This window comes from Crocuta crocuta, unplaced genomic scaffold (genome assembly GCF_008692635.1).
Source record: "Crocuta crocuta isolate KB4526 unplaced genomic scaffold, BGI_CrCroc_1.0 scaffold1482, whole genome shotgun sequence".
NCBI lineage: Eukaryota > Metazoa > Chordata > Mammalia > Carnivora > Hyaenidae > Crocuta > Crocuta crocuta.
Window position 1 is genome coordinate 21,303 of NW_027532918.1, and position 17,656 is coordinate 38,958.

Consider the following 17,656-nt stretch of genomic DNA (forward strand, 5'->3'; position numbering starts at 1 on the left):
TTGAGGCTCTCCAAGGCCTGATTCAATCTTGCATGTTTATGCTTTGCAGTCATCATTTGCTTTCATATGTGAGTATACACTCCAGTAAACAGAATTCCTTTTCTTATAAAATATGGCCTTTTCTCCTTAACTTCCATGCTACTATTCCCAGGATTTCCTGATTCTGCTTAAAGTGCAGAACTGCCACTGTTCTGTGCAACTTTCCATGATTGTCCATGTCTGTCTGGATTTAAGCTCTGCTTCCTCTGTACTCACCTCTCAATTTACTTAATACTATTCTTGTAGATATAGTTAAACACAGTCTTGTCACCTACCAGACAGGGAAGGCGAAGGAATCAATGAAGACCAATTAGGGCAATGGTGGGCCCAGTAAGGAGGGCAGTGTTCTAAAAAGGGAGAAGTGGTAGTTCAAAGGTCAAAGAGAGAGTTCATCACATCTGGCTGGCTCATGTGCTGCTGGATGCTCTCCCACCGAACAGAGGCTCAAGCACATGTCTCCTCCTGAAAGTGGCGGTGTCCCTCCTCAGTAAGCCTCCAGAGGTCAGACGGTGGTTTTACACTGTCTCCATCCTGAAGGTTGACTGGTACCTTCTCAAAGCTGCTCAGGAAGCAGAGATTGTGGCAGATGGTGTTTTTCCAGCAATTTGGAGCTGTCCCCCCAAAAAGGAAAATGCTCTCAGGTGAAATTGTAGATTTCTTGCACATTGAGGCCACAAGGTGGGGTGTTTCTTTTCTTTTTTTTTAAATTATTTATTTCTGAGAGAGAGAGCCACAGCGTGAGCAGGGGAGGGTCAGAGAGAGAGAGAGAGAGAGATAGAATCTGAAGCAGGCTCTGAGCTAGCTGTCAGCACAGAGCCCAACGCGGGGCTCGAACCCATGAACCGTGAGATCATGACCTGAGCTGAAGTCGGACGCTTAACCGACTGAGCCACCCAGGTGCCCCAGGTCGGGTGTTTCTTAATGCCAGGGCAACTGGGTGACTGTAATTACGGGGAGGCCAGGCCCAGGACCTCCTCTCCTGGCTATTGCCTTGCCATAGCTTTTGGTTCTGGAAGCACTCCCCTTTGTTAGGGGATTGGAGGGACACAGAGCAGTTGTCACTTTATTCTTCTGAGAGCTCCCAGTTGCTGTGAGACTAGGTGAACCGCTTGGGGGAGATTGATTGCTGGAGGAAGTTGGAAAGAATTCCATCACTGTGGCCCTTGAGCAGTTAGACTTTTCAACCTTTGGGAGTTGCTGAGGGCAAGGCAGCATGCTGGTCATATCTTTTACCTTATTGGGCTTTAGGGCCTCCTGGTTGCCAAGGGGGCACAAGGTGTTGGGATTTACCCACATCCAACAGTTAGGTTCAGAGTCAGGACCATCTTCGTCTGGATCGGGTCTCCTCTCTTGAGGCACCTTTGGGGGCTCCATTACTTGAAGTCTGTATTTCTGCTCAGCTAAGGGGCATTGGTCTGTGGTGCAGGGCAAGAAGAGCTCATTTGCCATGTCCCAGTCCAACAGCCCTGGGAACTGGCCATGGATACCGTAATAGAATTCAGGATTTTTTAGTTTTATGTCCATCTTGTTTTTTTAAATAGTTTATTGTCAAGTTGGTTTCCATATAATACCCAGTGCTCATCCCCAAAAGTGNAGTCTTCTGATTTGTTAATTTCAGCCACTCTGACCAGCATGAGGTGGTATCTCATGCGGTTTTGATTTGTATTCCACTGAGGATGAGGGATGCTGACCATCGTTTTTGGACGTCTCGATGTCCTCTAAGGAGAAGTGTCTGTTCGTGTCTTCTGCCCATTTATCCACTGGATTATTTGTCTTTTGGGTGTGGAGTTTGGTGAGTTCCTTATAGATTTTGGAGACTAGTCCTTTATCTGATATGTCATTTGCAACTATCTTTTCCCATTCCGTCTCTTTCCTATTCGTTTTATTGTTTCCTTTGCCGAGCAGAAACTTTTTATCTTGATTTGGTCTCAATAGGTCATTTTTGCTCTTGATTCCCTTGCTTTTGGAATGTGTCACATAAGAAATTGCTGCAGTGCAGGTCAAGGAGGTGGTTTCCTGATTTCTCCTCTAGCGTTTGGATGGTTTCCTGTCTTACATTCAGGTCCTTTATCCATTTTGAGTTTATTTTTGGGTATGGTGTGAGAAAGTGGTCTAGTTTCATTCTTCTGCATGTTGCTGTCCAGTTCTCCCAGCATCATCCTTTAAACAGGCTGTCTTTTTCCATTGGATACAGTTTCCCACTTTGTCAAAGCTTAGTTGGCCATACATTTGTGGGTCCAATTCTGAGTTCTCTATTCTTTTCCATTGGTCCATGCGTCTGTTTTTGTGCCAAAACCTCACATTTTGGTTTTCTTCTTCAATATTACTTTGGCTATTCAGGGACTTTTGTGGTTACATACAAATTTTAGGATAGTTTGTTCTAGTTTTGAGAAGAATGCTAGTGCCATTTTTATTGGGATTGCATTGAATGTGTAGACTGCTTTGGGTAGTAATGATATTTTAACAATATTTATTCTTCAGATTCATGAGCGTGGAATGTTTTTCCATTTCGTTGGGTCTTCTTCAATTTCCTTTTTAAGGTTTCTATAGTTTTCATCATACAGATCTCTTATATCTTTAGTGAGGTTTATTCCTAGGTATTTTATGGTTTTTTGTGCAATTGTGAATGGGGTCAGTTTCTTGATTTCTCTTTCTGTTGCTCATTATTGATGTATAAAAATGCAACTGATTTTTGTACTTTGATTTTGTACCCTGAGACTTTGCTGAATTCATGGATCAGTTCTAATAGGCTTCTGGTGGAGTCTGTTGGGTTTTCTATGTAGAGTATCATGTCGTCGCGAAAAGTGAAATTTAACTTCTTCCTTGCCAATTGTGATCCCTTTTATTTCCTTTTGTTGTCTGCTGGCTGATGCTAGGACTTCCAGCACTATGTTAAACGACAGTGGTGAGAGAGGACATCCCTGTCGTGTTCCTGATCTCAGGGGAAAAGCTCTCAGTTTCTCCCCATTAAGAATGATGTTAGCTGAAGGCTTCTCATAGATGGCTTTTATGGTGTTTAAGTAGGCTCCTTCTATCCCGACTTTCTCTAGAGTCTTTATTCAGAAGGGATGCTATATTTTGACAAATGCCTTTTCTGCATCAATTGACAGGATCATATGGTTTTTATGTTTTCTTTTGTTAATGTGATGTATCACATTGATTGGTTTGTNGCGAAAAGTGAAATTTAACTTCTTCCTTGCCAATTGTGATCCCTTTTATTTCCTTTTGTTGTCTGCTGGCTGATGCTAGGACTTCCAGCACTATGTTAAACGACAGTGGTGAGAGAGGACATCCCTGTCGTGTTCCTGATCTCAGGGGAAAAGCTCTCAGTTTCTCCCCATTAAGAATGATGTTAGCTGAAGGCTTCTCATAGATGGCTTTTATGGTGTTTAAGTAGGCTCCTTCTATCCCGACTTTCTCTAGAGTCTTTATTCAGAAGGGATGCTATATTTTGACAAATGCCTTTTCTGCATCAATTGACAGGATCATATGGTTTTTATGTTTTCTTTTGTTAATGTGATGTATCACATTGATTGGTTTGTGAGTATTGAACCAGTCCTGTAACCCAGGAATGAATCCCACTTGATCTTGGTGGATAATTCTTTTTACGTGCTGTTGGGATCAATTTGCAAGTATCTTGTTGAGGATTTTTGCATCTGTATTCATCAAGGATATTGGCCTGTAGTTCCCTTTTTTTTACTGGGTCTCTGTCTGGCTTGGAAATCAAAGTGATGGTGATTTCGTAGAATGACTCTAGAAGTTTTCCTTTGATTTCTATATTATGGAATAGCTTGAGAAGAATGGTATTAATTCTGTTTTAAATGTCTGGTAAAATTCCCCAGGGAAGCCATCTGGCCCTGGGCTCTTATTTGTTGGGAGATTTTTGAAAACTGATTCAATTTCTTCACTTGTTATGGGTCTGTTCAATTTCCTATCTTTCAGTGCCTTTCCCTCTCTCTTCCCCTTCTGGAATTCCTATGATACGGATATTGTTCCGTTTGATTGTATTGCTCAGCCCTCGAACTCTCCTTTCATGTTCCTGGATCAGTTTCTCTCTCTTTTTTCTCAGCTTCCTCTTTTTCTATAATTCTGTCTTCTAATTCACCTATTCTCCTCTCTGTGTCTTCAATCCGCGCATTGGATGCCTCCATTTCATTATGCATCTCATTTATAGCAGTTTTTAATTCATCACAACTATTTTANCTCTGTCTGGCTTGGAAATCAAAGTGATGGTGATTTCGTAGAATGACTCTAGAAGTTTTCCTTTGATTTCTATATTATGGAATAGCTTGAGAAGAATGGTATTAATTCTGTTTTAAATGTCTGGTAAAATTCCCCAGGGAAGCCATCTGGCCCTGGGCTCTTATTTGTTGGGAGATTTTTGAAAACTGATTCAATTTCTTCACTTGTTATGGGTCTGTTCAATTTCCTATCTTTCAGTGCCTTTCCCTNTAATTCATCACAACTATTTTAAGCTCCATTATCTTTGTAGCAAAAGCTTCTCTGATGTCTTCCCTGCTTTTTTCAAGCCCAGCGATTAATTTTATGACTACTGTTCTATATTCTTGTTCAGTTATGTTGCTTATATCTCTTTTGAGCAGATCTTTAGCTGTCACTTCTTCCTGGAATTTCTTTAGAGGAGGGTTCTTCCGTTTCGTCATTTTGGTTAGCTTTTTTTCTCTTGTTAGTTTTAAAAGCTTGTTATGCACTCTGTGCTGGTGGTTNCAGACAAATCTAACAAACACTCAAACCAAAGGGAAAAAGAAAAGGAAAAGTAAAGTAGGGGAAAAAGAAGAGAAAAAGAGGAAGGAGGAAAAACCAATAATAAAAAGAAAAAGAAGAAAAGAAAAAAGAAAAAAAAATCCAAAAGAGAAAGGACAGTCTAAAAGCATAAAACTAATAAATAAATAAATTAATTAATTTAAAAAAAAACAAGAAGAAAAGAAAAAAGAAAAAATTCTAAAAGTCTAAGGACAGTCTAAAAGCATAAAACCACATTTCCCATCTACAAGTAAAGAGTCAGTGTATGCAGTGCTGATGGAAGAGCATATATACAAAGGGAGAAATGACAGGGCAGAGAGAAAGCAAAATTGGAAGAGAAATGACTAGACAGAGAGACTAAGAAGCTTAATTCAGAGAGATAAAGTGGAGAATATGGTAAGAGGCGAGGAGAAAGAAATGAAGATAATGTTACTTAAAGAAACTATATAGTCTGATTTCTCCAGAGAGAGAGAGATGTAGAATATATATCTAGAGAATGGATTAAATGTGACTATTGAAGCAAACCAGTGACCAGAGTGCCCTTTCCAGCCCAGGGGAGGGATATGAATGAGACAATGGAAAATATATCTGAATGGAAAAAATTGATCTAGAATTAATCACAGTAGTGCATCCATGTTGGTCTTGCNGCTCCCTGATATCCCACCTTGGTGGTTGTGGGGAGAAAAATGGCACCGCTCCAGTCTCCTCTCGAACCAAGGGTTGCAACTCACTCTTTTGTGCCGTGGGCATAGCCAAGGTAGGCCGTGCTCTATGTCCCAAGCCAAGCCTGGTTTCCAGATCTTATTCCGCAGCCCCATTGATACCGCCGGAAATATAAACCTGCAGGCGAGTCCCTCCAAGCAGTTTCAAGCTGGAGCGGAGCCAGAAGAGCGGTGGAGCAGCTTCAGGCGAGCCGCTTCCCCTCCCGGTCAAGCTGGTGAGCAGAGGAGCAATTTCTCCTGGCATTGCCTGGGACCAGTGCATTCCGCTCAACCTCAGCTGCACAGCTGGAAACGGGATCCCTCTGTGTCCCAAGCCGAGGTTTTCTCTTCTCCAGGGACAGGGACAGTTCCTTGAGCCGTTTCAGCCGCTCTTTCTTTTCCCTTGGAGTCACCGCGTCTCCCCGCAAAGAGGGCTCTCTCCCCTCCCTCCTTGTCTCTGGTCCCGGCCTGTTTTTATCTTCCCCAGTTCACACTCACGCTATAAGATTTTCTCAGTGGACTCTGTCCCCTTTTCCTCCCAAACTCCTGGATTCTGAAAGGGTTCCTATGGCTTCAGGCCTTCTCCGTTTGAGAGATGGGGGCGAGTGAAATGTAAAGAGCTCTCTACTTCTCCACCATATTGCCTCCTCCCTAGCTGTATCTCCCCCTTTTTTTAAAATTACCTGACTCAGGAAATGGTAACTGTACTAAATTAATAATCAAAAGGAAAATTAAACAAATAGTTTGGAACATATTCTTTCCTCATTTCCATAGCCAATAAGATACTAAATCTAGCCTATTTCACCACACATATATTGCTAACACTGTCCACTACCCTTCATGTAAATGCCACCATTATAACTCAAGAATACAATAATATGAAATGGCATATTTACAGTTGACCATGAATTTCTGATTAAGGTTACTAGGTACAAACATCCAGGTGTTAGTCCAACGAAAGCCATCAAACAGCCATAGCCTGACATTAACTGAAATACTTACCATGAGCAGACAGAATTGCAACTACTAATACTAAAAATTTCTTGACCACAGATGGATACTGGCCTATTTAGTCCTGGGTCACTAGCAGACAGAAGATATGTTGTAAAAAGGTAGTTTATCCCCCTTTTTTTAAAAAAAATAATAATTTCAGTGTAGTTAACATACAGTGTTATATTAGTTTCAGGTGTACAGTGTAGTGATTCAACAATTCCATACATCACTCAGTGCTCATCATGAGAAGTACACACATTAATCTCCGTCACTATTTACCCATCCATCCACTCACCTTCCCTCTGGTAACCATCAGTTTTTTCCCTCTAGTTAAGAGTCTCTCTCCGTCTCTTTCTTTCTCTCTCTCTCTCTCTCTCTCGCTCTCACTCTTGCTCTCCCTCTCCCTTTCCCTCTCCCTCTTGCTCTCCTCCTCTCACTCTCCTTCTCTTTTTCCTTTGCTCATTTGTTTTGTTTCTTAAATTCCATATTTGAGTGAAATCATATGGTATTTGTCTTTCTCTCACCAACTTATCTCTCTTAGCATTATACTTGACAGGCTGTTAAGGATTCTGTGAATTATGAAGCATTAACTCCTGGAAACTGTGGAGGAGATGGAGCTGACCTATAGATAAGACACAGACTCAGAGCCATGCAGGATTCTGAATGCTCTGGGGCCAGGAACAGGGTTACACTCACCTGGGATTTTCTCAGTTGCCTTGTTACCTCCAGTCCTTCACACAAGCAGTCTTTCCTCTTTCAGCCTGTTCCCACACCTCAGTCCTAGTATTGTGATGAGGGCTTAGGCTATAATATGAAACAAAACCAGGTTGAACAGAAGCCACATGGTGTAACTCTGGGTTAAACCCAGAGTTGAGTGATTTGTATACTCCTGTTATGTCTAGCATGCCTCATCTGCAGAACTATGGGCATAACAGTAACTACTTTGCAGGGTTACTGTGGGAATTAAATGGAATGATACATGAAAAATGCCTGGCACAGAGAAGCTGCTCAGGAAATGGTCGCCATTGTTATAGAAACACTGCTTTCATTCTTCTTCTGAATCCCCGCTTCCTACCTAAGTAAGAAACATTTTGGGGTGCCTGGATGGCTCAGTCGGTTAAGGTTTGACTTTGGCTCAGGTCATGATCTCACAGTTTGTAAGTCTGAGCCCCACGTCGAGATCTATGCTGACAGCTCAGAGCCTGGAGCCTGCTTCAGATTCTCTGTCTCTCTTTCTCTCTGCTCCTCCCCTGTGCTCTCTCTCTCTCTCTCTCAAAATTAAATAATATTTTAAAAATCTAAGTAAGAAACGTATGAGTCATGCTTCCACATCTACAAGATGGAAATGAGAGTGTCCACTCTTCAGGAAAGTTGTGAGGATTAAGTGAGATAATGTATGTCAAGTTCTTGACCAGATAGATTCTGAGTAGATGATTTTACCCAATCATAGGGACCAATGCTAGAACCTCCACACAGAATTAAAAGCAAGCAGAGAGGTGAACAAGCAAACTATGAATGGGTAGACACTCACACGACTATGCACACACAGGCATGCAAATGCACGGAGGGGCTGAGTCCACATGGTCTCCCTCTACCTGGTCTGGGAAAGCTAAGGACCTATGCAAACCTGAGTCTGAATATCAAGCACACTATGGCTCCAGCTGAGGGATGCTGAGGAAGGATGATGTGTTGTCTCGTTTCTACATTCATTCATTCAATCTGTCAGATCTCACTTTTCGAACTTTCTCTGGCCCCAGTGAGCCTGCTATGAGCTTGATGCAACATATAAAGAGCATAGTCTGGCGGTGAACAATGACTGGGGGAACTTTTTATGTCCATATGCAAGGTGCAGTTGGATAAGGAGAGACTGGAAGTGGGGTAGAGTCAGAAAAGAGCCCACTGCATAAATCTAGGCAGGAAACCCTGTAAACGAGGGTAGTGGTGATGGGAATAGTGACATTAATGATCCAGATGGGAGAAGAACAATGTCCGTCGTACCAGGGGAATTGGGTCAAAAAACTTGACTCCATCACCTATCAGAGATTTGATATCAGGCCAATTACCATGCCTATCACAGCCTCAGATATCTTGTATCTACACTGGGCATCCTAACGAGACTGAATACCTAGAAATAATGTACATTAAGGATGGCAAAAGGAAGTTATTTGTTATCAATATTGTGAATAATAATAGGCTGCATCTAAGGATTAATGTTGAGAAAAGAAATGCAACAATTGTTAATTGACTAAGAATAAGTGACATTTCAGTTAAAAGCTGCAGGCACTTTAATGTGGTCGTGTACTTATTTTATTTTCAGATGTCATTCCCATCCTTAAGCAGAAAGCACAAAGGACTATGATTTCCAGTGGGGAAAAAAAAAAGGTTTGGTCATGTGATNACCTAGGGTCCCCAAGAGCACGTGGGATGATTTTATGGGTGTGATATTTGTCACTTGTTGTTCACATTGCCCCTACTACCACTTGAGGCGAATTGGCACACTGAACACCCCAGAGAAGCTCAGGGTGAAATTGTAGGAACTGCCATCACTCCTGTGATGATACAGAGTTAGCTAATAGGCTCGCTTTGGGGTTTTGAGGGGATTTACGATTCTGAGAAGAGTCTTATAGGAAGCCCAGTATGGGATTATCCTTGTGTAAAGAGAGAATCCCCTCCAAGACACAAATGTCATGGACAATATCCAGTCTTCCCACAATTCTGAGGTCAGGCTATACCTTTCTTTATTCTGTGACCAGTGTGCTGGAAGAAGCTGAATGATCCTGCAGAGAGAGGACCCAATAAAAGGACCCTCCTTTTTCAGGACAAGGCACCCAAGAGAAGAGCAAGACAGTCAACCTGCTTCTCCTCCTACATCCCTAATCACATCACCTACCTAAGCGAGAACCGTGGGAGACCCACTTAACTTGTTTCTTCCTTGCGGTTCTCAGATCCAAGCAGTCCCCAAGGTGTGTTGATTCTGTCTTCTAATCAGCTCTGATATCCATTCCCTTCTCTCCATTCCACTGCCATCACTCTATTTCAGGCCACCACTATCATTAGCCTAGATGAGGCAACAGACTCTAAGCAGGTCTCCTGCTCAACTCTGCCCCCTCCCCACATGCACTCCATTCTCCACACTGCAGCCAAAAACGTTTTACTAAACTACTAACCTGACCTTATCGGTCCTTTGCTGGAAACCATTCAGCGATGCCCCATTCAGTTGGCTTTGGCATAATGTTCAACCAGCCTTATATATCATATATGGAATTATTTAATAAGGCAAGTCTTTGCTTTCTATTTAAGATTTAGCAAAAAAAAGTCATAAATCATCTTGATTTCCACTGAAATAGAAGAAAAAAGTTTGACTCATTCATCAAACATTCTGAACATAAAATTGGCCTTATTACTCAGTTGGATATATTGCTCATTAAAAAAAATCTTAGTAAAATAATGATTGAAATATTATTGAATCATTGTTTGTAGAGGGGAAAATAATTTGGAAATATTGTGTACCTGGCCAATAGATGGATACCTGAAGATATTATGGTAAAATCACTGCAAGGAACATTATTCAGCCATTATAATGAAAGAATTAGAGGTACAAGTTGAAGAAATTTTACTGTAGATCAGGAAGAAGAATAAAATGGAAATTGTGTATAGAATTATCCAATTTTTATAAGTGAAACAAAGCAGAAATCCACGTGGTTTATCTGAACACATTTATGCAGATGCACCCAGTAACTCTACACTAGATGGTGATCCTAGAGAAATATGCGCATGTTCTCAGGTGACAGGTGCAAAAGTATTAATAAGAGCATTATTTCTCCTGGAACAAAATGGAAACTGTAAAAGTCCAGATCATCAGGAGAAAGAGAAACTGCAAGTACTGAAAGAAATAGTATACCTAAATTAAAATGACTAGAGCTACATTTATCAACTTGAGTAAATATTTAAAAAATCCTATATAATGTGTATGGACACAGAAATAGGTAACAAACATGTACAATTCTTCATAGGTGTAGTAACTACTGAATTTGTGATAGCAGGGCTCCACTGAGGAAGGAAAGGGCAGTTTCTTTTTTTTTTTCTAAATTTATTTCTAGGAGAGAGAGACAGCGTGAGCAGGGGAGGGTCAGAGAGAGAGGGAGAGACAGAATCTGAAACAGCCTCCAGGCTCTGAGCTGGCAGTCAACACAGTGCCCGACGCGGGGCTCGAACCCACGAACCGCGAGATCATGACCTAATTGAAAGTCGGACGCTTAACTGACTAAGCCACCCAGGCGCCCCGGAAAGGGCAGTTTCGATGGGGAAGAGGTAAACAGAAAGTTTATCCATATCTGAAATGTAAAGGATAGGTCAAAGTAGGACCTAATTTTTAATTTTGGGACAGTGGGACATAGGTTATGCAGGTGTTTGTAACACTAATCTTTATTATTGTACCTACGCTTGAGATTAATTTGCAGTATAAATATTTCTTCCTAAAACCCAGCAAACAAACCCCCAAAGTAATTACATGGATTTTGTTTCATGATAGTAGGAGCACACATGCTATAGACTTCCTTGAAAGACTCTAATTCTTGGAAATTGTAAAATAAGTCCATACCTGTATTGTAAAATGATTCAGAAAGGATCGCCAGCAGACCAGAAGTCGTCAGCAGACCAGAGGGACAGCAGATGTGGTCTGACTCATTTTTTGAGTAAGCCATAGCCCTCAATCTGTGCAGAGCTTGTTGCAAATGTAGGAACTGGCCCAAGAGTGCTCTATGTCCTGAGGAGGTACTGGCTGGCATCAGAACAGGGCCCACAGGCAACCAAAAGGTGATTAGTATATGGCAACAAGAGTAGTGTGGACTAACTCTGGCAGTTCCTTACCTATCTCGCCCCCTTACCTATCTTACCACCAGGTGGTGTCTATAATGATGACTGCCCAGGTGAGAGCAATGCCTATGGACACTTGGGCATATAGCCAGGACAATTCCTGGGGTGGGTGGGTTAGTAGACAACCCCAGGGAATGTATCCAGCCCACTCTCATATCCACCCCAGTCCTTACCTGTGCTTTCACTGAAAATATGGCAATAGTATAAATTCACCTCAACAGTAATCATGGCTCTTGTTCATTAGATATTCCCCATGAATGAGATACACATATGCCTTGTGTATGACTTTCCTTCTGCTGATGCAACAAGTTTCCACAAATTTAGTGGCCGAAAGCAACTAAATTTACTATTTTACAGTTCTGGTGGTCAGAAGTCTAAAATGTGTCTGCAGGTCTGTGTTCCCCTGAAGGTTCTAGGGTAGAATCCACTTCCTTGTCTTTTGTAGCTTTTAGAGGCCCCCTACATCCTTTGTCTCCACACTCTATTCCTCCATCTGCAAAGCCAGCAGTGTAGCCTCTTCTCTCTTATTTGGTTTCTGCTTCCATCCTTACCTGTTTTCTAACTCTAACTCTACTGTCTCCCTACTATAAAGGACTCTTGCATTTACCTTGGACCCATTCAGATATTCAGGGAAAATCTCCCCATCTAAAGACCCTTAACTTAATCACATCTTCAAAGTTCCCTTTTGCCACAGGTTCTATGGATAGGGATGTGGACATCTTTGGCTTCTGGGGGTAATTTTTCAGCCTACCCTATCTTGCATGAGCCATTTCCCTTTAATCTTTACAATACTGCTGTGACATACTCATTTGCAAATGGAGAAACTGAGGCTTAGAAAAGTTAAGTGACACGCTTGATTTGACACAGCTTGGAAGGGGTAGAGCTAGGCATAGAAAACCTGGTAAAATGAGTAAGGATCTCTGCTTTGCTCTTCCCCACACCTGTCCCTTTTCTTATCTCTTTTCCTTCTGCTCCTGTTCAAGAGAGCAAGAATACTCCCTTCCATCCTAAGCCCTCTGGAACCACTAAATGTGCACTCAATTGGAGCAGCTGTGAGGTGTGTGATGACAGAAACCAGGGCTTGGAAATTTGAAGACGTGAGCCCAAATATTGACATTCACCAGCAGTGCTATGATCATGGACAAGAACGCTAACCTTTCTCTAGCTTCATTGGTAATTGAAGGTTGTTGTAAAGATTTCAGTTTGAAGGTAGTTTGGACACATAGCCTACCACAACAATGTTAGTTTCCCTCCTCTCCTTGTACTTCTAAGGCCCTCACAAATCACTTGCCTTTCCTTTGTCATGTGCTACTTGCTCTAAACGACGCTGTGGTCCACAATGTCCCAAAGGCATGGTTTTATTAACTCCTCCTGTTAAACCATGCCTGGTGATATTCTGGTCATTAAATACAGTGTTTATTGACTAACAACTTCTGTGGCCTGTCTTATGTAAGTGTGATTTCTGTTAAGCTTTTGTAAACATTGAGTGGAGCTCACAACCTAAACCCTGTTCCTGATTACTCCTTTGAGAAAATTGGTTGGAAGTCACAGTCCTAGGTTGAACATTGCTTCAGGTAGGCTTTGATCTACCCAGGGTGCTATGCACAGCTGCCCTGTCCTTGTTGTAGAGTGGAGCAAAGATTCATTCAGATGAAGGCCATGACAGAGAAATGGCATCCCCTCCTCAGCCAGCTGGTTGGTAGGCAGAAGGCAATGCACAGTAAACATACACTGCCCAAAATTAGTTTATGGCCAGGCTTCCTCAACGAGAGGCCTTGGTAGGCTCTGAGTATAAGGAAAATTTCAGTTAGAAAGTGACCATTAGGAAGAAAATGGAAGAGTTTGCTGGTTTACATTCCCATAAAATCCCATCAGAATGGAGAAGCTTTTGGAAGAATATAGGTGATTTTTCAGTCCTCTGGGCACACAGATTCATAAACAGCAAACATAAAACAAACAAAAGAAAAAAAAAACTGAGCTCAGAGGAACCTGCTTTCACCCAGGGTTGCCGGTATGTACTGTTGAATTTCTAGAGAGCCCGACAGCAGGCCTGGCAGGCCAGGCTGGAGAGATTAGCCTTTTCCTGTTTGTTCAAAGGACAAGTCACAGGACACAGGTGGTGAGTGAGCTCATCAAAGTCAAAGAGTTTGCAAGTAACACGGGCTGGGCCAGAATTCATGTTCCCAGGTCCAGTTCAGTGTTCGCTACTCTATACCAGGCATCCCTTTTCTACACATGTACAGAGAACTGAGCCTGTTGGGCGCAATTCAGGTGGCAATTTTGCTTTCTGAATAGGACAGACTGCCCCCTCCTCCCCCCCAGCACTTATTCACCAGGAGTAACCATATCCTGATATTCTACAAACTCTGTCGAGGTCTGGGAAACATTAAGAGGTAAGACAGGGTCCCTTCCCCTCAAGGGGTTTATAATCTGAGGTTCTGTCAAGCAAGCATTTAATCTCTTCCAGCCATAAAGGTATAAAGTATTTGCTTGCTTTTAAAATGGTAAGGTAAACACACGTGCAAAATGTATTCTTTCAACATGCATATTAAATACCACTCTCACACACTGCTTGAAACACCTGAGAGGCAAAGGCTGTGCTTCCTGTGTGGCAAGCGCTTTTCATTTTCTATCTCATTTAATTCTCACAACCCTATGAGGTCATAGGGTTAATGACTTAATTAACCACACCTTATAGATGAGGCTCAGAGAGGTGAAGTTACTTAGGCAAAATAGTATCTTTGGAATGACATAAGAAAGATACAGAGTGCTTGCTATAGAGACTCGTCCCTCAGGGGAGCAAACATGGACTCATTACTCTTCCAGGAAGACAAATTTCAGGGAGGAAGAGGCCTGTGAGCAGTCAGATGAATTTAGATAGTTGGAGATGAGAGGAAAGACAATTCAGACAGAGGAAACAGTGTGCAAAGACCAGAGTGGATAAAGTTCCGAGTATGCTCTGAATTACATGAGGGTTGCCAAATGAATTAAAGAACCAAAATAAATCAGGCATTCGGGTGGACTGGAGCCTAGAAACCTCAGAGCTAACCTGCACTCCACCACTCTCTCCTCATTTCCCTCTTCCATCCAATCAGTCCCTAAAGCCTGTCCATGATCACCCTTAAAATGCCTTTCTGCCTCTCCATCCCCATGGCAACTGCTTTAAGGCTCACTTTGTTTCCCTCTTGCTTCTTATTCTAATTGCTTCCCAAGTGACCTGCCAGGCAACAATCTGTACAGCCTTTGTGAAGCTGTGCAATGAAAGTCTGATCCAGTCAGTGCTCTGCTTAACAATCCCCTCAATATAGAACATTTTAAAGGTTCTGCACTTCTTGCACGCTGTTCGCTGCTTTTGCAGCCCCACCTCCCCTCATCACCCAGAAATTTAGCCATAGGCATCTTATGTGGATCCTAGATTGGCCCGCAAATTAATTCCTATGCACATAAAGTATTTCTGAGAACAGGGATGGTGAATGAATGCGCTGTGTAAGCCAACACAAGAAAAGAGAACTGAGACCAACTGAAACCTTTCATAAATACATCCCTCAACTCCATCCCCCCAACCCTCCTCCAGCACCCCCTTGATACAGATACATGTACAGCATGTCTTCGCTGAGAATGAATTAAAGACATATGGCAATGTGAATTGAGAAGGGTCTCAAAACCCGCTAGCAAATCTTGTACTAGACTGAAAAATACAGCAACCTTATGCTCTTCTTTTCTCCTGTGCTTTCCCCTGCGCTTGTCAATCCCTAGCTGACATCTCAGCCCAAGTCCCTCCCACCCCTGCCTTGTCACGTCTCTTTTCCTTTCTGACAGCGGAAATTTGGGTGGAGGAGCCGCCCACTTCCTCTTTGGAGTTCAGCGAGTGCGTGGCAGAAAAGGCGGAGTTAGTCCGCTTAGCGTTCTCTCTTTCAGCGGGAGCGAATGCTGAAGGCGGTTGCTCGCGCATTTTTGTTTCCCTGGGAGTGAGCTTTGTCGCTGAGAACATCTGGCTTGTTGCCACAAAGACTATTGACGTTGGTGGCTTCAGCAGCGGCCGCTTCTTAAGGTAGAGAGAGTTGCTTTCTGCAGAAGTTGCAGGCATCCTTCCCTAGAATTTCTATAGGCTCGGNGAAGCTTCTGAGACCCCGAAGGCCTCTTCTCTGTCCCCAAGCACCCCGGAGGACGACCTGAGTGGCTCTGAGGAAGACCCTAACACTCCGGAGGAGGCCTCCACCACCCCTGAGGAAGCCTCCAGCACTGCTAAAATACAAAAGCCTTCCGTAGCCCGGAACAATTTTCAAGGAACCAAGAAAAGTCTCCTGATGTCCATATTAGCCCTCATCTTCATCATGGGCAACAGCGCCAAGGAGGCCCTGGTCTGGAAGGTGCTTGGGAAGTTGGGGATGCAGCCTGGCCGGCAGCACAGCATCTTTGGAGATCCAAAGAAGATCGTCACAGAGGAGTTTGTGCGCAGAGGGTACCTGATTTATAAGCCGGTGCCGCGTAGCAGTCCCGTGGAGTATGAGTTCTTCTGGGGACCTAGAGCACATGTGGAATCGAGCAAGCTGAAAGTCATGCATTTTGTGGCAAGGGTGCGTAACCGATGCTCCAAGGACTGGCCATGTAATTATGATTGGGATTCCGATGATGATGCAGAAGTTGAGGCTATCCTTAATTCAGGTGCTAGGGGTTACACCGCACCTTAGGGAAATCTGGGGCAGGCCCTTGAGGGGGGTTGGAAACAGCATCAAAGATACCCAAAGGAGTAGATGAGCTGGGTGCTGAGTTGAATATGATGGGAAAAGGGATACATTTGGTATTTGTGGTCAGTGCTAATTGTTTAACTGCAAAATATTGTAGAATTGCATACGTTTTAATATAGTGCTGATTAAGGTCACAATATGATTAAAACATGATTGCAGAAAGGATTTTTTCTTTTTGTCTTTGAGATTTAGTATAACATTTTGCTACCATTATAAAATGAGTCCATCATATTTTGTGATCCAGTACATATTTTATTCCATTGAAATAGGCTATTCTTGAAAGTTTGAATAACCATTAATGTGAGAGGAGGATGGAGAAATTCTTTAACGTCTGACTTTCTGAAACCTTTGTGTCTGCTGTTGTGTAAAGAAAACTGACAACTATCATGAATTTGCTTAGCTACTGCACAATATAGAAAAAGAAATAAAACTATAATGACAAGGACACCTTGTTTATTTATTGACCACCGACTATGTGTGAGGCACTAGTCTAGGTTCTGGAGATCCTCCACGGCACACAGCCCTCGGTTCTAAAGACTGTTCTAGATTACATGGGAAAGACAAATATGTAAACTGTCAGTGTGGTAAATGCTGTAGTAGGGAGTGAGTATGGGGTACTATAAAAATTTAGAAACACTTATGTGAACCTGTCTTTGGGGTGAGACAGAAAGAGGATATCACAGGATTCTATGAAAATCCAAGAGATGCTTAAATAAACTTGGGGAAATTTAAAAGGGGCATCAGAGCATACTATGAAAATACTGTATATTAGGTATGTTTGGATGTCTAACCCAGCCTGGGGGAGGGGGCATTGGCAGAGGAGAAGGAATATCATGGGTTACTGTGGAAATAGAAAATACACTTAAATCAGCTTGAGGGGAGGGCAGGGGAGAGAGGGGTGGTTGCAGGAAAAAGGACATTGTGGGATACCACAAAAATTAAAACAATGAGACTGTCATAAAATTCTTGGTGAGATGATAACCTGAGGTCTGAAAATAATATTGAAGATGAGAAGGGAGTAATTATGGAGGCACTAAAGGCAGCATGGACATTAGGGGAAAAAAATTCTCCCCTGGAGGATTAAGGTTATGTCAAGGGGGAAAGTGGAGAAAAAAGAAATAAGGTGAGAAAGAGGTGAGCAGAAGCTAGAGCCTCAAAGGGTGGGAGTTATGGCTGATTTTAATGAGAACAAAAATGGTTAATAATAATGATAATCCTGGAATAATAGCAATTTAAGAAAGCAAAAACAGCAGAGCCTCTTGGATGAGNTGCCTCAGTCAGTTAAGCAGACGAATTTGGGCTCAAGTTATGATCTCACGGTTCCTGAGTTCAAGCCCTGCATCGGGTGCTGGGCTGACAGTGCAGAGCCTGCTTCAGACCCTCTGGTTCCCTCCCTCAAAAATAAACATTAAAAAATTTCTTTAATTTATTGTCAAATTGGTTTCCATACAGCACCCAGTGCTCATCCCAACAAGTGCCCTCCTCAATGCCCACCACCCAATTTCCCCTCTCACCCACCTCCCATCAACCCTCAGTTCT

General features: G+C 42.6%; 1 protein-coding gene and 1 pseudogene across 1 annotated transcript; one reads left to right on the top strand and one right to left on the bottom strand.

The window, feature by feature from the left end:
- Positions 1-408: 408 nt before the first annotated feature.
- LOC144216407 (forkhead box protein R2-like) lies at positions 409-1,563 on the bottom strand (annotated as a pseudogene).
- Positions 1,564-5,571: 4,008 nt separating this feature from the next.
- On the top strand, positions 5,572-16,562 carry MAGEH1 (MAGE family member H1). Its single transcript, XM_077745746.1, has 3 exons — positions 5,572-5,737; positions 15,189-15,420; positions 15,478-16,562. Exons 1-3 carry the CDS (start codon positions 5,572-5,574, stop codon positions 16,058-16,060), a joined length of 981 nt encoding a protein of 326 aa, XP_077601872.1. The 3' UTR covers positions 16,061-16,562.
- The last annotated feature ends 1,094 nt before the right edge of the window (positions 16,563-17,656 follow it).